The sequence below is a fragment of the Dryas octopetala genome, chromosome 4, assembly GCF_963921425.1.
Source record: "Dryas octopetala chromosome 4, drDryOcto1.1, whole genome shotgun sequence".
Taxonomy (NCBI): domain Eukaryota; kingdom Viridiplantae; phylum Streptophyta; class Magnoliopsida; order Rosales; family Rosaceae; genus Dryas; species Dryas octopetala.
The window spans coordinates 5,532,196-5,556,503 of NC_141369.1; the positions used below are offsets into that span (position 1 = coordinate 5,532,196).

The 24,308-nt window shown below is 36.8% G+C and overlaps 1 protein-coding gene and 1 long non-coding RNA gene across 2 annotated transcripts; both read right to left on the reverse strand.

Annotated features, from left to right (window-relative positions):
- Positions 1-16,576: 16,576 nt before the first annotated feature.
- Positions 16,577-18,147, reverse strand: LOC147286293 (putative O-methyltransferase 3). Its single transcript, XM_086239068.1, has 2 exons — positions 17,332-18,147; positions 16,577-17,108 (listed from the first exon to the last, which is right to left on the reverse strand). Exons 1-2 carry the CDS (start codon positions 18,115-18,117, stop codon positions 16,803-16,805), a joined length of 1,092 nt encoding a protein of 363 aa, XP_086095194.1. The 5' UTR covers positions 18,118-18,147; the 3' UTR covers positions 16,577-16,802.
- A 3,521-nt stretch (positions 18,148-21,668) lies between these two features.
- Positions 21,669-23,597, reverse strand: LOC147286294 (uncharacterized). Its single transcript, XR_015121652.1, has 3 exons — positions 23,212-23,597; positions 22,537-22,595; positions 21,669-21,862 (listed from the first exon to the last, which is right to left on the reverse strand). It is a non-coding gene; the product is annotated as an uncharacterized LOC147286294 (long non-coding RNA).
- Positions 23,598-24,308: the final 711 nt, after the last annotated feature.

A 24,308-nucleotide genomic window follows, 5' to 3' on the forward strand; every position in this document is an offset into this window, starting at 1 on the left:
TGAATTTTATTTGAGAATTGGGAATTATATTTCTTGTTTCATGTTAAGCATCTTCAAATTTATTCTAATTTGACATTAAGAATAGGTGTATTTCATTGTTGATTTTTTTGTTAAGACTCTTTTATTAACTTCTTATTTGATTTTGACCAGGTTGTGTTATTGTTATTTAGGCACTTTTGATGCTAAAGAGTTAAATGTTTCCATGAGGTATGAATATCTTATCGATCTCATGCTCTTTGGATTACAACTCATATTAACTCCCTTTTGACTGTTATAAGGAAAGGTACTATTATTTCTGTTGTTGACTTTATTGTGAGGTCCTTGGAGATTTCTCTCCATTTGACTTTGAAAAACAGTCATTGTGATCTTATTTTGAAAATCTCTTGTATATATATGCTAATATGATCAACGTGGACCTATACTTATGTATTTTACAGTGATCAACTCTATGTTATAAGCATGCAATTTAGCTAGTGAATTTTTGAACATGTTTGCAAAAGTATGTGCTTGTTATATGATATTGCATGTGTGCTTCCACATTTTGAAATGTTGTATTGATAAATGCTATGGATTAAAAATTGAAGGCTATTTTATTTGTTTGTTTCCACCTAGTCTAGAAGTAAATTTTGAAAAAAATAGTAACCTAGTGAGGATGAGTCCTTTGCCACAGAAGCTGGGCTGAGTTGGAATCATATTCCACTTTCATTTAAAAACATAAATTTTCTCATGCATTTGGGTAAGTTGTGAATTAGGAGAAAATGGGAATTGAGATATAAAAGGGGATTAGACTCTGATCTCCATCTTTTTAAAAGAATTAGAGAGAAATTATAGCCTCTTTTATCAAAAACCAAGAGTTAATCTTGGAGAGAAAGCAAGAGTATTTCTCAAATTTTCTAGCTGTCCAAATTTTAGCCATGTTAAGTTGTGAGTTCGGACACTCGAAGGGATTCCTAGTTGGCTCCTTCAACTACCACCAGTTGAGAGTTGTCCCTGCAACCAAACACCCCCTAAATTCCATTCATACATATTAGAAACAAAAAGAAACAATACTTATACTAGTGTTGAATGAATGGCTAAGGTGAGAGAGTCTAGTTAGACAAGACTTGGTAGAATTTAAAGAAAAGTAAAAAAAAAAAAAAAGGAAAAAGGGAAAAAGACTACTACCTGAAGAGTACGTACTACAATTCAATACTTAATAAAGTAGCAGCTTAGAGTGTAGCAAAGGATTCTTGAAACTTTGTATTGTTCTTTTGAGTTGTAGATTTAAATAGTAGAAGTCTTTGGTGTAGCTTTAAAACTCTAAGTGTCAAAGTCTGCAATACATACCTATGAAACTTGGAATAAGGTACCAACTTAGAAATGAACTTCTGTGTTGCTTTTTGAGACATCACTAATTACTCTCGTGAACTTAGTTAATTGAGTTTAAGATTGTCAAATTATAGTGCTAATGTGGGCTGTAAGAATTCAAAATCCATGTTATTCTCTTCCTTTCACTTGGATGTATGACTTTTGATATTTATGATTAATAAGGTATGCATGAATAAGTTTCTTAATTCTTTTCCCTATTTTTGAACTTTTAAAAAATAAAATAAAGAAAGAAGTAAACCATTCTCTCATGAAACACCAAATAAGAAGTCAACCTAATTCAGTGAATATACACCACTATGTTCCTAATAGATAAATTGTTTATTCCTTCTTTGTATTATGTCTTGTTTCTTTTTCACTAGTTTTACTTTCTTCTAAAATTTGCAGTCATGAAAACATGTCAATATGTGATACTAAACATTACATGCTGCTTATATGCCTTGAAGTTTAATTGATTTATATCTCTATGATGTTATGAGAAATGGTATTACCTCAACAAATCTAATGAGTTTGTAGTGTTTGGATCATGACGTTTAGGATTATCAAACCACTCTCACCTAGTTGTGTTTTTTTTATCCCTTTTTCAAATCTTTGATTGATTTGCCAAAGACTCAAAGGCCTACATCACTCTCGAAAATTCAATCAAGTATTGAGTAGTTGCGCTTAAGTATAGTTTTTTTTGTTTTCTTCTAAATTTCATTATTATGGATAAATTGACATTTGGATATTATGAGAGAGATGTACAAGTTCCTTTTATATATGTTGATGAATAACTATGTAATCCAAATTTTTGCAATAGAATGTGTTACTTATATTTCTATGAGTAATAAAATGTTATTCAAATATTCCTTACTAAATGAGTTGTTTCAGTGACCAAAGTTTCAGTGCTCTAAAATGTGTATGTGACCAAAATAATAAACAATATTAGTTTTGGTCTAAAAACTGGAATCTTATAATGCTTTGTTATCAGATTTTTTCTTAGATCTAATATTTATACCTTAGTTATATATATCAGATTCCCTCTCAAACTTGATATATAAACAATAGTTATATAAACAATGGTTATATTGTAGATATCAGAAATACTAAAAATACTGATATTCATTATATCTTTAGGACATCATATTGGATTTCAAAAGACGATATGTAAAACATATTTAGATATTAGTTGTTCAACTAATATCTAAAGAAGTACATTAGATATCACCACTCGATATATTAGACGGAAACCCCATCTTGTAGTGTATTTTAAAGTTTCTTTTTTATTTTCTCCATCAAAACACATTTTTTAGAATTTACAAATCATTTACTACTAACCATTTTGTTGACCTGGAGAAATATTTTGTTTCTGAACCCAATCTTGGTCATGTTGCGTAGAACTCAACTCTACGAGCGTAGTTGAATTGGCTATTGGTGCCTATTTCCCCTTTACTCATTGTACATTTGTTGGGCCAAGTCATTTCTCCATGTAGTCCATTGATCAAATGATCCAACGGTACCTAGCATATCACCTTCTACCATATTTTCGACATCTTCAAATACATTTAATTGATTCTCCATTGGATCTGTAGACATCTCCCTCCTAATAAGATTACGTAGAAGACAACAAGGGGTAATTATTCGATGTTGTGTATTTATTGAATAAAAAAATGGACTCTTCAGTATGGCCCACCTGGACAATGTTTTATTACATTTCTTGCAGATGAATGTTTCATATTAAATAACTCCTCATGATTTTTTGCTATATTGCCCTTCCTTCATTCTGATAGATGATTTCATTAGAGCAATAAATAACTATTACTACAAAAAAAATTCATACGAAGATCATTGCAATAATTCATGAACACAAAAATACTTGCAATAAATGAACATTATTGTCAATGATCAGAGCATACAATTATATAAAATGACAATTCTTATGTTCGACGGTTTTGAGAGGCAAAGCTTTATAGCTAATGCAACAAAAACAATGCTATGCTTATGTTCGCGAGAATTGGTGGTTTCGCCCTTCAGACAATTATATAAAATACCTTTAAAAAAGAAATACAAAATACAATTTATTTTAGTTAAAAGATATGGTCAAAAAAACTAATTTAACCCCTATATTTAGGTCATTATTTTAGTTATGTCTCTATAATTCTAATTATTACAGTGGGGTTAATGTTGCAATATCTAATTATTACAGCTTTGGGAACTTAAAAACCATCTTCACGTTTCTTTCTGTGCAACTAAGTTCATCACTTTTCTTATTTAAAATGAACAAATACATAGTTAAATTTGACATAAGTCTACACGCAAATCACATAAGCAAATACATAGTTAAGTTTACACCGAAATCACATAAGAGAATACAGAATTATGTTTAAACCCAAATTTAATAAGCAAATGCATAGTCTAATTGGCTACTGGTGCCTATTTCCCCTCCACTCATTGTACATTTGTTGGGCCAAGTCATTTCTCCATGTAGTCCATTGATCAGATGCTCCAAGGTACTAAGCATATCACCTTCTATCATATTTTCGGCATCTTCAAATACATTTAATTGATCCTCCATTGGATCTGTATACATCTCCCTCCTAATAAGATTATCTAGAAGACAACAAAGGGTAATTATTCGACTTTGTGTATTTATTGAATAAAAAAATGGACTCTTCAGTATGACCCACCTAGACAACGTTCTATTACATTTCTTGTAGATGAATGTTTCATATTAAATAACTCCTCATGATTTTTTGCTGTATTTCTAACATTTCTATTACATTTCTTGCGAAGCCTTCCGAACCCGGTAACACAAATATGAACTATATGTCCCGTAAACACCTAACATATTCGTTTCAATTTTAGCCTTTCTTGTTCGGTATCTTGGCTTGTCAACTTCAGCTACACGCACTTTAATGTAAGTGTCATCTAATGCTCCCAAGCAATTCTAAAACAATAAAATTGTATGCTTCAACAATTAAGTTGTAAAAAACCAGTTCAAACACTAGTTAAACGTACATAGACGTACAAGAAAACTGTACATAGACCACTCATCACTAGCAATGGTATATGCTTACAAATACCACTGAGCCCTTATGGTATTAGAGTATACACGACAGCCATATATAGTCACATGATAGGTATCAGTGGCAGTTGTGGATGTATCGAAAAGTCAATCTATTCCTACTGGATAGGTAGCTATTGTTTTTGTTTATGCATGTTTCTATCTTTCTTCTATTTGACACTCAGTCCTTTTACCCGAAAGGACTTATTCGCAACTTAAAATGCCACACCCTTGCCCATGTGGTATATTTCTCTTTATTGTTTTTTAATTATAATTTCAAATTTCATTTAATACCCAAAGTTGCTGGGTGGGCAATCATTTAATTTTATACACAAAAATTAAATATCATTTTAATATTAATTAGGCAACATACCCTTGGCTGTGGCATTTTATAATAATTTTTTTCTTCTTAAAACCTTTTGCACGTGGGGTGTTAATTTGCAAATATTTTGGATTTTATAATTTGGATAAATTAGCATTAATTATTATGAATAATTATTTAGTTATTATAATTTTCACACTTTCACACACACACACACACACACACACACACACACACACACACACACACACACACATACACACAGACACACATATATATATAGTGATAAAATGTTGAAACCTGGACTAAAATTCAAATAACACGATAGAGGATTCATCTGACCCTTTAATTTGAAAAAAAAAAAACTATTTCCTTCTACACATTTCGCAACACCATATATCAACTTCATGAGATAATAATATCAAGAATAATGCTATATTTACCACATTCTTATACCATATTTTTATACCATCTTACGTGTCATTATTTTACTGGACAAAGTTTTTCTTTTTCTTTTTGGATTTTTTTTTTATTTTTTACTGTCCAATGCATAAATGCCATGTAAGTTGCCACATAAGGTGGTATGAAATTATGGTATAAAAATGTGGGATGTCTAGCACTACTATAATATCAATTACTGAAGCAACATCCACTAAACATAATCAAAATATATTAAGTATTCAGTTAACTATACATATTAGCCAATTACATTCATGTCCACAAAATCAGCTAATAACAACATCAAAGAGCATTCAATTCAATAGGTGCATATATCTAGATACAATGCATTTGGTCATGCAAAATTCTAGGGAGTAATCCAATTTTGCACACATGTAATTCTTCAAACACAGTCTACCAAAATACAAACCATTGATATTCCAAAATCCCTTAATGTAGTAAATGCTTGAAACCAAAAGTATCTAACCATATAATCACGGGGTGCAAACATTCGTAGGTGGGGCTGACATGTAACAATCATCCATGTTGAATGAGTTGTTGCTCATTTAAGGTGTGGGCTAGACTTCATGCTGTCTTGATGCTGACTTTAGTAGATTGATAAAGTTTCACATATTGATATCAGATATCAACACTCCTGCTACAACAAGCACTTGCTCCATTGGATGTGCAACATTGTTGGCATTAATTTTTTCTTCAATTGCATCAAGCTTCAGTTGCATGCTTTCAACTTTTGCATTGGCTTCTTCTGAAACCTTTTTTTGTTCCTTAAGTTGTGTCATCAATGTTTCAACTTGACGAGCCATGCCGAATGGCTGGGTGATAATTCCGGGCACATCTGCCCATTCAATCCTTACTCCATAACCACATACTGTGTTGCGCTTTTCCGGGCTAAGCACTTTAGCATACAAGTCATTGTGCACTTGGGTGTTGATTTCCATGCTTTCTTCTTCGACAAGCTTTTCGAGTTTGTCAAAAGTTGTATGGATATTGTTAACTAGTTATTAAAATACTAATTAAACAAATACAGGAAAAAAAATACAAATCCATAACCACTTCACACATAAACTAACAATTTTCTGTGAAACATCCTCATTCACTGCTACACGGCCCTTGGTGTACATTTTGTCCAACTCTTCACCTGGGTGTATACATACATGCATTATTTCATAATTTACTTAATTGAAGCTATAATAATAGTCAAATAAAGCAAGAAATTGAATATTGCAGCAAGTCATCCTTATGTTTGGCAGTTACATGAATGTCTCCAACAAAACAATTATTGTCTACTTAAGCTTACTTAGTAATGATAAATAAACTCACCATTCATAGCGCACTTGTGTAAAACTTGTTCTGCCTGTGATGTGATTCAATATTGATTGTGCCCTATTTTTCCTGTTTATATTCGAACTTTTCTACAAATTAAACAAACAAATGAAATAAGAAGCATTCATTAAGGTGTATGACATTTTATGCATTGCTAATTATATACTTGACTCAACTTATGCTGCAATAAATCTCAGTTTATTGACTAGTCCATCTTCCTTCTCCCACTTTTGAACCAACTCATTCCATTGGTGGAATTTAATGCAGTCATCATTGGATTGAAACCGCTCATCCATATCCATGTAAGGGAGGTAATGAGTATGGAGCAACTCAAACTTCCAAGACCTCCATCGTTCATGAAACCTTGCAACTACTACTTTCTTGATTTTTTCTTCCAAAGCCAACATCTTTAGATCAGAGCAATCAAGGACATCCTGCATAAAATGTTAAATTTAAATATGTGAGGCATCTTTGTAAACTTTATCAATTAAACAGAGATCACCAAAATGCACATCACCTTCACTTGTTTCCACGCTATGTCTTAGTCCAATTTAGAAAAATCTACACAACACCCCACATTAATGGAAAAATTTGCAGGATCTCTATCAATTGTCCCAATTAGAGTAGCAAACCTTCCTATTACTTTATGGTCACCATATGTCTGACCTAAGTGGTTGAAATCAATCTTTTCAGGGCCATTTACAACAAATTTGGGCTTACATGTTCCTCTTCCTTTCTTGAGAGGAAGAGGAAAAAGCAGTTTCAAATTGCCATATTAGTACCCCCCTCAGTAGGTATAGAATTGCTTTGCACTCGCCTAGAGATGACTCGGCGGTGCAAGACCAGCATTTGCTCTGCACTTGCCCAGTCGGCGGTGTATGACCAGCATTATATATTGCTCTACACTCGCTTCGAGATAACTCGGCAGTATATGACCAGCATTTACTCTGCACTTGTGTAGTTGGCGGTGTATGACCAACATGACATATTGTTACGCACTTGCCTAGTCGGCAGTGTATGACCAGCATCACATATTGCTCTGCACTTGCCTAGAGATGACTCGGCAGTGTATGACCAGCAGTTCCCCGAGTACTAGTGTGGCGTGAGGTTTCAGTTGTGGAGTATTTTGAGAAATGGTTTTAAAACTGGGAGATTTCAAAAAGCGATGTGAGTGAATTAGATAATTGTATTGCTTTGCATGGTATGCTCGTATGAATTGGTAAGTCTAGGCTTGAATCTTAAGGATGAAAATGATGAAGATTTTGAGTTTTAAGTAATTTAAATGAGGATTTGGGAATAAATAGATAATTGAGAATTACGGGTTTGCAATGAGAATTATTATTGTTGAGTGATTATTTATTGAGGATTTTAAAGTTAAAAGATTATTTTGGGGATCGATAATTGAGATTTATGATTTATGAGTAAGCGATTAAATTTTCCAGGATTTCTATCTATGATCATTGTGGATTATGGAGATGCCACGAGGTTCATAACACTGTTAATTATTTATGTTGAGGTTGCTGGAATATTAGTCATGATTATTGTTTAATATTGGCATGAGTTGATAATTATGATTTATGCTTTGAGTAATTATAGATGTTATTATGAATTTTTTTTTTTGTATGAAACTTGAGGAATTATTGAGGATAATTATTACGTCACTTCACTCATATGAGCTCTAGTGAGCTTACCGGGTTGTTTTTTTGAATAACCCGGTACACCATGGATGTGGTGTAGGGTGTTTTGCAGGTTAAGCAAGTTGAGGAGACAGTGAGGAGAATTCGAGGCAGTGGGACCCACTTCAGGATCAATGTCCGCCGTCTTGTACTGATGTTTCCTTAAATGTTTTTATATTGAGGTTTTATAAAAATGTTTTATTTGAAAGAAATTTATTTATTTATATTTATGTGCATAACTCAAAGGAAAGAAAAAACAGATTTCAGTGTTTTTATGGACCGAGGTTCCGGGCGTTACACACATGGCAAATCACAATTTACAGATTCCCTCAATTTTAACCCTAAACCCAAATGCTAATGACCATCATGCATTCACTTGAACAAACACTGAACAGAGATAGAGAATAAAACTCCACTAGGACAATTGCACCGATCACCTGCCATTATTCATCTTCAGTAAATCGATCATAAATTTGATATTGGTTACGACTTGTATTATTCGCAAGTGGAGTTCAAACCTGAGAAGAAGGTCATACGTGGGTGTTGAAAATCTGATTCAGACTACCAGTACAGCCGCGAAATTGTCACTCTTCTATGACGGTGCCACTGCGATGAGGTAGGTGAATCTGTTGATTGCAAGTTCGAGGGCGTTAGTTTTATATTTCATCTGTTTTTGGGCCAAAATATCCAATAGACCCTTTATGCGACTCTTGCTATTTGCTTATGATACTTCACCTCAAATGCAAGGTTGTCAAGTTTTAGTATGAAATTAGAAGTAATGGAGTTGTCATACCCAAGGGATTTGATTGGTACTTCAACACAAGCTTAGTTGATTTTAGGCTTGTTAAAGCTAACAAACAAGCTACCTTGTACAAGGCTAACCCAAGGCTAGTATAGTGGTATATGCAAGTGAATAGTATTTGAAGTTGTTTGGTTGATTGATGACCAGAGCTACTAAATTCAAAATTTAAAGACGTGCAAACTTCAATGCAAATTGAAATGTGATGATGATATGAGATTTGAAGTTGTTAGGGGTTCACCCTAACCCTTCCATGTAACAAACAACATATTAAATGATTATGCCAAATTGGATATATTAGATTCCCTTCTAACTTTTGGCTAAGGTGAATTAGGGCACATTCACATTCATGTTATCAACTACCTTAATCAAGGTGAAAGTTGACCTAAGATTCATGTCATAGAAAACCCTAGGTGCATAAAGTTCTAAGTATGAGAAATTCAAGCAATTAAAACAATCCAACCAAGGTGCTTTTAAATTACCACACTTGCATTTGAATCTCAAGCTTATTCAAACCATTTCTTAGAATGTTGATCTTCTCATCTTGCTTGGCTTGATTTCGCTTACTCTCTATAATGAAACTAGTTAGCAAATTTTCAATGGATGACTTATTGAGTACCTCTTGATTCATTTATTGTTATTGAGAAGGAGGTTGGAGAGCTTGATATGAATTATTTGCTACTTGGTTGTTGAATGAAGAGCTATTAGCACTTTGAAATCCACCATTAGGCCTTTTAAATTACCACACTTGCATTTGAATCTCAAGCGTATTCAAACCATTGTTTAGAATGTTGATTTTCTAATCTTACTTGGCTTGATTCCCTTTACTCTTTATAATGAAACTAGTTAGCAAATCTTCAATAGATGATTTATTGAGTACCTTTTGATGCATTTTGTTGTTGTTCTGAAGGAGCTTGGTAAGGTGCCCTAGTGATATGTTCATAAATTCACATAATTTTATATTCCTCTTACTTAGTTTTTGTGAGTTCATTTGATTACAAATTTTAAATTTCATTTAGTTTTGTGTTTTTGGCTTTCGAGCAATAAAATGAGAAATTTCACCATTTATTCTCCTTAATAGATCTTGCCATGAATCCAATTGGAGATAGAAGCTAACACCTTGAAGTTATTCCAAGTTAAATTTCGTGACATTTGAAGACTTCTAAAGTGTTCATTTGGAATTTTAAAGTCAGCCCAAAACTGCACTGGAGGAAAACTGAGTCAGCTGCATTGTGTGGGGCATAACTTTTTCGTTCAAACTTGGATTGAGGCATAAAATATATGGTTAAAAATAAGACATTCAGGGCTTTCTATTGATATATAAAACGTAAATTTTTGAGTTGGTTAAGGCCTCAAAATTGCTCTCCAAAGACAGCTCAGAAATCCTGTCAGCAAAATGATAAAGTAGTCCCAAAGCATCTTTCCATTTTGGGTAATTGCCTATCACATGCTCTCTTTCCTTCCCATTTGTTTGCCCATTCTAAGCAAAATTCAAAAACCACAATGTGAAGGCTCTAAATCAGGCAAAGAGAACATCTACCTATTTCAACATCCTTTAAGGATCATCCATTGAGGGATAAGATAAAATATTCTCATTTTTGAATTAACTAAACGTTATCTCTTCATTTCCTTTTAATCCTAGCCACATATTCTAGACATAACAACTGACCCAAACTATAAAACATTCTCTCAATTTCAAGCTCCCCCCTCGATCCTCTCTAATTTCACTTATTTCATCATTAATTCCATCATCTCATCTCAAAAACACACATCTCATCTTCCATCATCCAAAACCCTAGCTTTTTCTCATCTCTCTTCATCACTTCTTTTCTCCATCTTCCCTCCATCAATTCTTCCTCTCCAAAAAGTCAAACACCATCACAACACTCATCTACCATATTCACCACCATTATTGCAAGAGAAGCTTGGAGGCACTTGAGACAAGAAGTTATTTTGGGCATCCTTGGAGGAGTGACACCCCTTGGGAGCTTAGCTTCAATATTTAGAGTTTTATTTTTTCTTTCTTGTTTCCATTTATGTTTCAATTTGTGATGTTGTTTGTAACTTTTATGGCTAGTGAGTAGTTTCTTGATTTGGGGCTAGGGATGTAGCCTTATCCCAACTATGTAATGACTTTGTGATTTGTGATATAAATGCCCTTTTGGATGTATATGCTCTTATGCTAGTTTAAAGATTATGACTTGTATGTGTGAATTTACCACTTGTGCATATGAGAAATGTTGTCATGTAGAAATTGGAGATTAATAACTTTTAGTTTCTAAAGCTTGTTGCATAAGAGCATGGTAATTTAAAAGCACCTTGGTTGGATTGTTTTAATTACTTGGATTCCTCATCCTTAGAACTTTATGCACCTAGGGTTTGCTATGACATTAATCTTAGGTAGTTACCTATCATATTGGTTGGGATAGTTGATAACACGAAAAAGGATGTGCCCTAATTTACCTTGATTGGGGGTTAGGAGGGAATCTAATTTATCTAATTTGATATAATCACTAATTGCATTGTTTGTTACATGGGAGGGTTAGTGTGAACCCCTAATAACCCCAAATCCTTCATCATCATTGAATTTAATTTGTACTTGAATTTGCTTGTATTTCCATTTGTTAGTTTCAAATTATAGTGTTACTTATCATCAATCAACCAAACAACAACTCAACACTACACATTTGCACATATAATTATGTTTAGTCTTGGCTTTGCATAGTACATAGTAGGTTGTTTGTTAGTTTTATAACCCTAAAATCAATCTAGCTTGTGATTGAAATCTCAATCCAATCTCTTGGGTACGACAGCCCCCTACTTCCATTTCCATACTAAAACTTGACAACCTTATACTTGAGGTAGGATATCAACAAGTTTTTGGCGCCGTTGCCGGGGATTGGAGTCCTAGAACTTTGATCATAAGCTTGAGTTGCATTTAGGATTAATTTTATTTAGTATAAGAGAAAAGAAAAAAAAAATTGAATTTTTAGTTTTAAATTTGTTAGAAAACGTAGTGTTTTTTTATGGATTAAACTGCTTTGTTTGGTTGCTGTTCTACGAATTTTGTCCGCGCTGAGTTCTTTATTTTTCCGTCCTGAATCCAAGCATATAAAGAACGTCAAAATTGGATCAGCAGTTTAAAAGTTATAAGCTAAAAACTGAGCATAAGTCATAAAGTAATTTTCTGTTGCGTTTTAGTTTAATTGCTTCACTTTTTGTGTATTACTTTGAGTACATTTGTTAGTTACCATTTTCTTTTATTGATATTGGATGCTATCTTGAGCGTCTTTCTCTTATCCTTGTGACTTATAGTGTTTTTGCTCTCTTGATAGGTGTATGAGTGAAAACCCAACCACTTCAAGTACACACATTATTTTGAGAAGTGAGAAGGAATTAATAGAGTTTACAAGGGGTCGATCAAGAGAAAGAGGTACAAGGAAGACAAGAAAAAAATCACCTCCAAAGTAAGCAAGGATGGGGGATAGGAATCCACCTCCGCCACCACTAGAGGAAGAAAGACCCTTGAAAGATTTTACACTACCTCTTTTGGCCACTCATCCTAGTTGCATTGTGCTTCCATCTTGTGCAAATGCATTTAAGATCATGCCGGGTACATTGCAATTGTTACCTAACTTTCATGGAATGACAAGTAGTGATCCCTACTTGCACATCACCCAATTTGTCAAATTTTACGAAATTGCCCCTCACTTCAAACGCCCATATCTCTCAAACCGTAACTCGGATCGACGCGTGCTATGTGTCTATGAAATCGTGGGCTCGAAACCTATCTAACGGACCCGAAGTCAAAATCGAAAGCCTATTTATTTTAAAAGTCAACTTTGGGTCAAACGAAAATTTACAATTAAATCAAAACCTTTTTATTTTCCAAATAAATCTTAAAATCTTTAAAATGCAATTCAACATCCTTTAAAAAAAAATCTCTTAAAAACATAATTAAATAAAAATTTAAATTTCTAGTGGAAATTTGGGTCGGGTCGTTACAGAGAGAGAGAGAGAGAACGCAGGGGAGAAAGAGAATGTGAGAGAGAGATATGTGATTAACTGATTAAGTGACCAGCTGGGGTTATAATTGGAATATTAGAAAAACTTGGGGTCAAACCCGGGTTTTGGGAGAGTTTAAATAACTAATAGGAGGTTCTGAGTTAATTTTAGTAAGGCTGGAGATTTTGAAATAACTAAACTCTAATTTGGGGGTTTTGAATAGTTTACTCAAAATAATATCATAATGACTTAATTGTATTAATTATATATATATGTCTGAACTAGCTAGGTAAAAATAAAAAATCATGTAACTCAAAATAATAAGAATGATTATTGAAGAGTGACTTAAAAAATAGACAGTTTGGATCATCAAACTATATTGTAAAGTATATCGATCTAACATGTTGTCCTCAAGCTAGTTAAATTATCAACTTAAATTCCTCATTACATCGCCATATATCTAGATTATTGCAAATGCTTCTCCCAATTAACATTATTCTAATTCAAAATCCAAATGTCCCTAGCTATTTAAAATTAAGAATTGAATAGATAACAAAATTTTATGGCTAATGACCATTTAGTCTAGTGGATGGCATGTATGTACACAGTCTATCATTAAATAAATGATAAAAGATTGTAATATTCCAATAATGGAAGTTCTCAATTGCTCACCCCTCAGAAAAGGTCTTACTAACTGAAATTATGTAAGGGTGGCTTCTACTTAAGGCTATTTCAAATGAGATTTGTGTTATTGTCCAAAAGAAAAAATTTATACAAAATTGTGTTGAAAGTTGACAATAAAGAGCCATAGGATAATACATATATATATGCAAATGAAGTAATGAAAGCTCAACCAAAGGGACAAATTATGACCAACACTTGAGAAATTAGAGTGGATAAATCACATATAAATGGATATTTGTATATCTGTGTGCGCGCAATATGTGCATTTTTTCTTGACCAGAGTAAAGCAAGCACTATGTGAACAGCTTCACTACTTTATATCATTAGCAAGACAGAGATAACATATATATCCTGTATAATTGACGTACAATTAATATCTAGTAAGTGAAAGCAACTAAAAAAACAAAATGTCATATTTGTTCTTTATCTAGTCGAAGATAAAACAACTCAATTCATCTAGATCAAAGACTGATTCAAAAACATGGATGATAGTTCAAATTAAATGCGAAGCAAATTATAAACATAACGAGTGATTTATGAAACTTTAAACGAATGCGAATAGATCGAATGAATTGATTACTGTCTATAAAAATTATATATATTCATATAACATAAATAAATTTTGTAAGGGCCCTAATGTAGGCTCACAGCCGTCACCCACTCACCCCTCCCTACATAAAGGCTACATGGTGTAAATGTAAATATGAGACTGACGTCAATGTAAGTATATGCAAAAAGCAGTTGCTTGATCTAACAATCTATTTTAACATCGAACTATAGCATTACAATTTTTTTAAAATGTCATGTTTAATATCACAGTTCATGTGTTGAGCATGATGTAATGTGAAATTTTGTCATATTTCAAAACTATAAAGTTTAGTTAATACATTTGATAAATAAAAAATAATTAATCCACATAATTATGTTTTTATTTAGAGCAAATTACATTTGAGTACCTCAAGATTACCTCATTTTTCAATTTAGTAGCTCAATTTTAAAAAGTTGTATTATCATACTTCAACTTTCATTTTGTGTCAATATGTAACGAAATTTCTAATGTAATATGTAAATGAGGTATGAAATTGACACAAAATGGAAGTTGATGTATGATAATGTAACTTTTTCAAATTGTGGTACAAAGTTGAAAAACGAGGTATAGTTGAGGGTATTAAAATGTAATTTGCTCTTTTATTCCACGCTCACCTTACCACCCAACAACCACAGAGCGGAGAATTCAATGATCGAGATCGTCTATTTCTTAGGTCCCTAGCTTCTTAAGGGTCGTCCTTGTAAAAAATAAACCAAATCCGTAATTGTTTGGTCATCCAAAATGTGCAGACAAATACAGTCCGTAAAAAAAAAGAGTAACTGGTGTATATATCAAGCCATTTCAAGTGCGGAATCCCACATTAAAGCTTATTTGTGGGATGAGGCGAATGGGCGCACTTCATGTAGTTTTTTAAGAGTGCTGCTATTTGCACACCCCTAAATTTCTTTTTGCACACCCTTTCCTCACTTTTTCTCACTTCACACCCCCACACTCCTCCCACAATTAACATTTCTCATATACACACCCCTCCCAATTACCAAAATATCCCAACTTATACACACCCCTCCCAAAACCCAGACAACACACACCCCACCCCGACACCTCCCTCAGCCACCCCCATCGCCGGCAAGGTCGCCGGCGGCTCAACCCTTCCCTTCTCTTCTCTTTCTCCCCCTCTCCTTTCCTTTTTCTCCTTCCATTTCTCTTCTTCCCTCTGCCATCGCCCTCCCCTCCCTCAGCCACCCCCACCGCCGGCAAGGTCGCCGGCGGCTCAACCCTTCCCTTCTCTTCTCTCTCTCTCCCCCTCTCCTTTCCTTTTTCTCCTTCCATTTCTCTTCTTCCCTCTGCCATCGCCCTCCCCTCCCCCTGCCACACCCCCACAGCCCACCCCCACAGACCACAAACTTCCATACACAACCCACCCCCTCCCTCGCTCCTCCCCCCACCCAACTTGCACACATGCAAGCAGAGCCGCCAAGACCACACCGACCACCTAACCTACCCAGCTCGCCGGAGAAGAAAACCAAAAAAAAAATAAAAAATTGGAGCGGGTTCGGCACTGGTCCGCCGAACCCGCTGCAAATTTTTTTTTTTTTGGTTGTCTGCTTGGGTGAGAGGAGAGAGGAAGAGAGAGAGAGAGAGAGAGAGAGAGAGAGAGAGAGAGAGAGAGAGAGAGAGAGAGAGAGAGAGAGAGAGAGGAGGGTGGAGGGTGGAAGGTGGGGGGTGGGCTTCGACGGTGAAGAAGAAAAAAAAATATGGAGATGGGAAGATGGGGTGTGTACGGAGGAGGGGGGGGGGGAGATGGGGATGGGGGTGTGTGGGTGAGGGGAGGGCCAAATGGTCTTTTCCCTTGAGTTTTTTTTTTTAGAAAGGGTGTGCAAAAAGAAATTTAAGGGTGTGCAAATAGCAGCCCTCTTTTTTAAAAATCCGAACCGTCTATTTTTTAGGCCTCTATTTATAGATCATCCTTGCAAAAAATTAGTCAAATTGAAAATCATTTGCATATCTAACTTTGATCAAACAAATGTACGGTTTTGTCAAAAATATTTGATTCGACTAATTATTTGATCAAAGTTAAATAGGCAAATGATTTCCGATTTGGCTAAATTTTTGTAAGGATGATTTTTTGAATAGAGACTTAAAGAATAGACAGTTCGAATCATTGAAATATTATATGAAGTGAGCCCTATATATGAGAGATCCCACAAATAAAATTATTTATGGAATCCCACACTTAAAAGGGGGATATATATATACACAACTGAAAGACCTATGGCGCCTTGCGTGTGCAGAGAGAGGCTAGCATTATTCAAACAAGAACAATATATAATACATCGAAGCTATTTGAAAGTAGCCATCAACTGGTAACATTTTTTTTTATTACATTTTTTTTCATTATTCACTCAACAACCACTTGAACTAACCCCAAAAACTATTATTTAGCTTAACCACACTTAAATTTGATACATAATTCCAATTAAATACCAGAAAATAAAGTGCATGATAGAACATATATACAGTTTTATTATTTCACGGTGCCATATGCATCCACAAGCATATATGATAGATCCGATTAATTAAGGATAAACCTCAATAAGAGACCTTAAACCCAAAATGGGAGTTATCTTATAGTCACTGAAACCTGCATCAGAAAACAGCTTTGCCCATTCTTCCTTGTTCCTCTCTTTTCCTTCCACCAAAACCATCATCAGCATATCGAAGAAAAGTTGTGTCTCAATTGATTCCTCATCTCCTTTCTGGTTCTCCATCATCATATCTATGATTATCACCTTCCCTTTTTTGTCCTTTCTACTCGTAATTGCCTCTTTACATCGTTTCAGTATTTTCACGCATTCTTCATCACTCCAGTCATGCAATATCCACTGCAATTGTGAATTGTCATACAGCATAAATATATCACATAGGTTCTGCATGTCTTACAAAGATTTTAGATGTATTTGTTTAAATGGAAATGGATTCTATAAACTTATATTTTTGTTACTTTGATTTTTACTGGAGTAAATTAAGAAAAAATAAGCACCCTAAATCCGTTTGACATAGTATCACGTATAGATAGACACATAAAAAAATATCTATGGGTTTTACCTTCAATAGAATTGCATCCGCATGAGGAACTGCTTCAAACATGTCCCCTCCAACATATTTCAAGTTCTTACTTCCTTGCAAGTCTGCAACTACGTGGGGGAGATCAAGTACAGTGCACTCCATATTAGGGAATGCATCAGCAATGGCCTTGGCAACGGTTCCCGTACCACCCCCAACATCAACCAACGACTCCAATCCCTCAAAAATCCCCTTGCACTCACCAACCACCACGCTCGATACTAATTGAGCATCCCGGGCCATGGCATCATTGAAACGATGGGCAACGCCGGGCTCACGGTTCCCATAATCCCAAAATGTCATCCCATGTGCCATGTGAAACAGCCTAGGATCGTCGTTTTGGAACCAAGTGCTCATATAATGCCATGGTTTGGTCATAATGGGATCGAGCATGAGAAGTAAGAAGGGTGTTACGCTCATGGGATGATCCTTAAGGAGGAGCCTGGAAGCATCAGTGAGTACATAGCCTTCTTCTTCCTCATCATCATCATCAATTTGAGTCAGCTTTTGTCGGCCGAAGAAGCCGGAGTGGACCAAGATTCGCATGAGGCGGTGGACAAACCCAGCTTTGGTGGGGTGGATTGGTAATGAAGATATGAGCTGAGAAAGAGTGATAGCTTGTTTGCCATTTTTTTGTATGATATCGGGTATGCCGAGTTGAATTGCACATTTGAGGGACAAGGAGTTTATGAAGCTGAACATGTGGTTCCATATGTGGGATTGAGCTTGGAGTAGCTCAGTAGCACTCGCTTCATTACTCAAAGCCATGTCTGAGGCTCAAGATCAATTACTCATGCTCAAAACATGGATATGGATATGTTTATATAGGTGTGGACGTTATATGTTTATATGGATATGGATATGGATATGTTTATATAGGTGTGGACGTTATATGTTTATATGGATATGGATATGTTTATATGGATATCAATTACTCAAGATCAATTACCCTGAGGTTTCAAAACTGTTGGATATATATAATCCCCTATAGTGAGATAAAAAATGATGAGAAATTATGCAAAAAAATATGTCAAGGGATTAAATAGCCCAATAAGATTATTCAAGGTGTAAAGTCTAACCTCAATACAAATATTTTCTTTTTTATTTATTTATTTTTTTCTCTTGTAAGGGATTATATGCAATAGTTTTAAAACCCCAGGGGGTGTATGTGTAATTTTTGAAACCCCAGGGAGTGTATGTGAAAAGACGATAAACCTCATGGGGTGTAAGTGTAATTAACTCCTAGTATTATTCAAAGAAAAAAATAATACATCAAAGCTATTTGGAAGTAGCCATTAGCTGGTAACATTTTTTTTGTTTCAGCCCTGGCTGGTGAGACTAGCTCCAATTTTTCATGATCTGCAGCAACAACAGACGCAACGGAGCCATGATGATCATCACGTGTTAATGGACTTTTACATTGTTTATTTAGTGGCTCAAGTACCAAATTACTCACCTTGGGGGTATTTCAACTAAGTACACGAACAATAAAATCTTTCAAATGCTTCCATAAACTATATCTAAGTTAAAAAATTGGCTTATGTTAGATGCACCGTGGTTAATTGCTAGCATGGCCAATCACAATGCAGTATGTTTAATGACGTAACATTAGTTCTACGTGCACTTTGTCCCGCCTAATCTCCGACACGTGTCAACCTACTTCTTGATATGAGTTCGTCACTCACTCTCCTTTTTCGTATAGTTAATGGAAGGAGTTCAAATTCACAAAACTACAACTATATTTCTAAATCTTTATGTGAGAAATTAATATACTTTAAGCGGGAAACGGGAGTGAGTGGTGGGCCCGTGTAAGGAAGTAGGCAGACACGTGTCAGGGATTAGGTGGGACGATGTGAGATCCCGTATTTTTCAAAGTTTTATTTTAAATACCTTAAGAATTTATTTGGAAATTAAAAAGGTTTCGGATTTATTTTAAATTTTAAATTTTGTTTTAAATTGAGCTTGACCCAAAGTTGACTTTTTAAATTAGTAGATTTTTTATTTTGACTTTGGACCCGTTGGATAGATCTCGAGTTCACGAGTTCGTAGACACGAAGCATGCATAAATCAGAGTTACGGTTTGAGAAATACGGGTATTCGAATGGAGGGGCAATTTCATAATTTGGCATGAGTGGGTTATAAATACCCAAAATTCCAGAATTTTCGGGGAGGATTCTCTCTCCTCTCTCCCCGATACACACTCTCTCTCTCTTCTCTCGCCTGTTCAGTACCGCCGTCCTGTCACCGGCGCGTGGGCGCGCGTCCGGCGGCGGATGGAGGCGGACGAAAGCTCCCCGAGCTCGCCGTCCCTTCCTCTCTCTTCCCTTGGTCTCGGATCACCTAGAAACCCAGCCAAATTTCGAATCCAGGCCAAACCCGATCGAAGCCAAGCGACGACGATCCGCCGTCTCCGGCCAAGACGCGACGCCGGACCACTTGGGTCTTCTCCCCCTCGTCGCGGTGAGTCCAGGGGTGGTTCTCGATCGTTCATCAAACCACCGCAGCACGCAAAACGAAGTCACAGGGCCAGTTGCCTTCTCCGACCAATTTCTGGTTTTTCCGGCGGCGTTTCCGTCGAGTGAGGTACCCGAATTAATCCTCTCTCTCTCCTCTACATGTTTTTGTACTTTGTTTGACTCAATTACCACTATAATAGAAAAACCCTGTTTGAAACTCACAGCCACCGCGAGTTCCTCCGCGTGTGGTGGCCGGGTTGAGTTGTTGTTACTCAATTTCTGTCCTAATTCCTTTTATTTGTTGCTTGTAAATTGTTGGACTGAATGTGGGCTTGTTTTGGATTGAATTTTCTGTCGAGGTGATGTTTTCCTGCTCCACCGCCAGCTCCGCCACAGGTGGTGGCGGGTCGAGTGGTCTTCCTTGTCAATCAGCCTCCTCAGGACATTCAGAGGCCAATTCTAGGGTTTGTTTGCGTATCGGTGAGTGTTTGTGTGTTGTTAAGGGCCGGGCAGCCACTGTGCGTGGTGGTTACCGCCCATTTCGGCTGTTGAACGGCCAAGTTGTGAATCCTGTATATCGAATTGTTGGTTGTCTGGTCTTAACAGGTACCTTGGCTCGGGAGAATTCGTAACCCGATGCCATTTCAATTAGTGAACCCGAAATCCGAAACCTGGAATCTTAATTTGGTATTTTACCGATGAGGGCATTCGTATTCATTTCACTAAAACTAATCGATTTAGTTTCGAGATAACGTTTGAGTAAACCCTAGGCTTTTGGTTAAGTTCTAAGGGTAGTTTAGTCATTTTACGTAACCCTCGAGAAACGGAACGGAACGTATCCTGGTTGAACTAGGAAACCTAACCCGACTAGGGAAAAGAGTCCTAATGACACTAGGAGACCCCAGGGGCAATATGGTCATTATGAGAAGTTGAAATGGATAAGGAATCCTTCATTTACAAGGAATCCTAGTTGCACTAGGAAATGATAGTCCAAGTCAACTCTACAAAGTCAAGGTTCCATAAGCTTTTAGAAGGTGGTGGACATCCATGGAAATGAATAGAGGGAAGAAATGAATTTGAATTCAAATGGAAATGAGGGGCAAAATGGGAAGTCAAAGTCAATGGTCAAGGGTCAAAGATGACAAGTCAACAAGTCAAATGGGTCATGGGCCTATGGGATGCCGAAGTCAAGATGGGCCATGCATGCATGCATGCGCCAAACCTTAGCAGCCCAAGCCCTATGCGCAAGGTCCAAGGTGGCAGCCCATGCATGCGCATGCATGCCATGCAAGCCCAACGTGCAAGCCTCAAGGTGATAGCCCATGGAGTGAAACCCTAGCCCACATTGTGCAAGCCCAAGGCGCCAAGTCCATAGCACAAGACCAGCAGCCCATGCGCATGGAAGAGGAAGCCCTAGCTGACTTGCGTGAGTCACTTAAGCCCAAAAGGGCCAAGCCCTTGCCGCAAGCCCAAGGCGCCAAACCCTAGCTGCTGCCGCAAGTCTTCTTCTCCTTGCCTCTCAAGGATTGCACCTCTATAAATATAACATATACTTCAGAACCCTAGGACCTCTTACCTCTTGCCTCCTAGTTTTATTTTTAATTTTAGGTTTTATTTTTTAGAAAGTTAGAGTGAGAGAGAGAGCCGAATTCAGTGAGTTAGAGAGAGAAGGTGGCGTGACAAGTGAGAGAGAGAAGGAACCAGTGACAGGACCGCCCCTCGGATTTCCATCCTGAAACCCAGAGGGTCCTGCGGGAATCCAAAATCAAGGAAAATCCTACCAAAAATTTGGCAGAACCTCCCCTGAAAATGGACTAACCCAGAAATTTCAAAACCTGTTAAAAACACTTCTAAACAGCAACCACCTCTACCACAACCAAAAAGGGTCTCAGACCCAACAATTTCACAGAGAAACCAACTTAATACTTAAAGTGGTTATCAGAGACTCTATTCTATTACAAGGAATTCCTACAAAATTTAAATGGCGCCTACAGGGTCCAAGTAGGAAGATGGATGCAAATGCCTCGACGTTATCAGCTCGACCTCCACCAAAGCTACTACTAGGGGGAAACAATTTAAGACAAAACAAGAAAATTATGAGATAACTCAGTGAGTGGACGTTTTAAGAAAACGAAATATAAAATTTATTTATCCTTTTAGAAGTCTTAAGAAGCCCGCACATGGGCAGGCTCAAATCCTGGCCACAATCTCGTACGGACGGTCGCTCCGCCAAGCAGGCTCACATCCTGGCCACAATCTCGTACGGAGGGTCCCTTTGCCAAGCAGGCTCACATCCTAGCCACAATCTCGTACGGAGGGTCGCTCCGCACGAGCAGGCTTGTATCCTGGCCACAATCTCGTACGGAGGGTCGCTCTGCACGAGCAGGCTCGTAACCTGGCCACAATCTCGTACAGAGGGTCGCTCTGCACGAGCAGGCTCGTATCCTGGCCATAATCCCATGCATTTAACACAGGTAGGCTCGACCAGTCAACACGTGCGTTTACACAGCAGTTCTTAATTACTCTTTTCACAATTCCCTTTAACAACTCAACTCATCAAACATGTATCTTTCCTCAAATCACAACGTCTCAATCTTTTAAAGTCATTAGTCTAAAAGGATATCATTTGAAGAAACTTTAAATAACAATTCTCAACACAAATCCACCATTAAATCAATGAAATCATAGACATTTAAAAACATAAACTTTTATAAAAATAAAGTCCACTCACAAATTGGGAAATCTAGTTTTGATCCTCCGTCGGATCGTCACGAGCCACGGTCGCCTCGCCTGAAACAAGAAAATCATCCAAGGATAGCTTCATAATCTAAAAAGTGTCCAAATTCAATCTCAAATAAATTTTGGTCCACCCGAACAGCCTCCACCTACCCTAAATCGATAACCAACTAAAAGAAACATTTAAATTGCTGCTAGATAATCAACATGACAGCGGGGTGGTCAGAGCCACTGCCGTCGTCACTCAAGTGGTGACATGAATATCGAATTCCAAAATTTCTCCAAAATCCACAACCTTTTCGATTCTAAACTTCGATTGGGGTTTCATATGAATAGATATTATCGGACAATGGTCCGAAATAAACTCCAAAACAAAATGTACAAGGCCAACCCGAAATGGCCCATAATTCCTCAAAATCAAGTTCCTAAATACTCAAAAACTATCAATTCTCCAAGATTTCTTCGAACCCTCAGTTCTAAACTTAAATTAAAGATTATTAGGGATGAGAATTGTACAAAAATACATACAACATCATCAAATTTCGAATATTTGATAGGAACCCGAAATGAGCCCTAAACCCCAATTTTCCAAAATCACAATTGTTCAAAATTGACAAGTAACACCATATGGGTTTGGAAGCCCATGAAGAAAGGAAGAAAACCCACTAACCAATTTCTTGATCGGAGCTCGAAGATGGCTGGAATCCGCAAGAGAAACTTGCGGCTGGGGGAGTTTTCTCCGGCGATTTCCTGCGCACAGGGGTGGCGGGCCGGGGAGGGGAGGCACAGAAAAGAACGGCCGGCTCACGGGGGTCACGACGGTGGTCTCATGCCACTGGGAAAGTGGCCGGAGGCTGTCCTCTAGTGGTGGTGTCGCGCGCACAGAGGGGAAGAGAGAGGTGAGTATGCGGGGAGAGAGAAAGAGATCGGGGGAGGAGAAAGAGAGAAGGGGGAGGCTGAGGTGGTACCGTCGCCACCTCCTGGCCGGACGGTGAGGGAGGGAGGCCGAAGAGAAAGAGGGAGTCCCCCCGGGGAAAAAGGGGGGCGTCGGGGAGAGATAGCAGGGAGAGAGAGTGAGGCATGAGAGGAGAGAGAATATCCAGAATTTTCTGGACCTTTGGGGTTTTAAAACCCATTCATGAAAATTACCAACTTGCCCCTCACTTTGAATGTCTGTAAAACCTAAACCGTAATTCCGATTTACACGTGCTTCGTGTCTACGAACTCATAAACTCGAGACCTACCCAACGGACCTAAAGTCAAAATCGAAAGCTCATTTATTTTAATAGTCAACTTTGGGTCAAGCCCAATAAAATAAAATAAAATTTAACCCAAAACCCTTTTTATTTCTCAATTAAATTCCCAAATTATTTAGGTTAAAAAAAACTTGAAAAGATACGAGTCTCTCAAATCCATTTCCCACCATGCCTCTACATGGCCAATACGAATAAAAATTAAAATTTCTCCCGAATTTTGGGTCGGGTCGTTACAACTAGCCCTTGCCGCAAGCCCTAGCTCACCTTGCCGTGAGTTCCTCCTGCTTGCTAGGTGCCTCTTTCTTCCTCTCTCCTTGCCGCAGCCACCCTTGTGCTTGAATCTCTGATTTTGTTTTCTTTTCCCTTCTAGAATTCTGATTTCATGTTGATTTATGTTTCTAAATTTATTTAGTTTGTGATTCTGATTTTAATTAGTTTAAGTTTCTGAATTTAATTAATTTATGCCTTTGAATTTATTTAGTTTGTGTTTTTGATTTTATTATTAGCATGA

Coding starts and splice junctions, on each gene's coding strand:
- LOC147286293 (XM_086239068.1), bottom strand. CDS start 18,117: ATGGCTTTGAGTAATGAAGCGAGTGCTACTGAGCTACTCCAAGCTCAA. Junction 17,109..17,331: donor CGGATGCAATTCTATTGAAG/GTAAAACCCATA, acceptor TCACAATTGCAG/TGGATATTGCATGACTGGAG.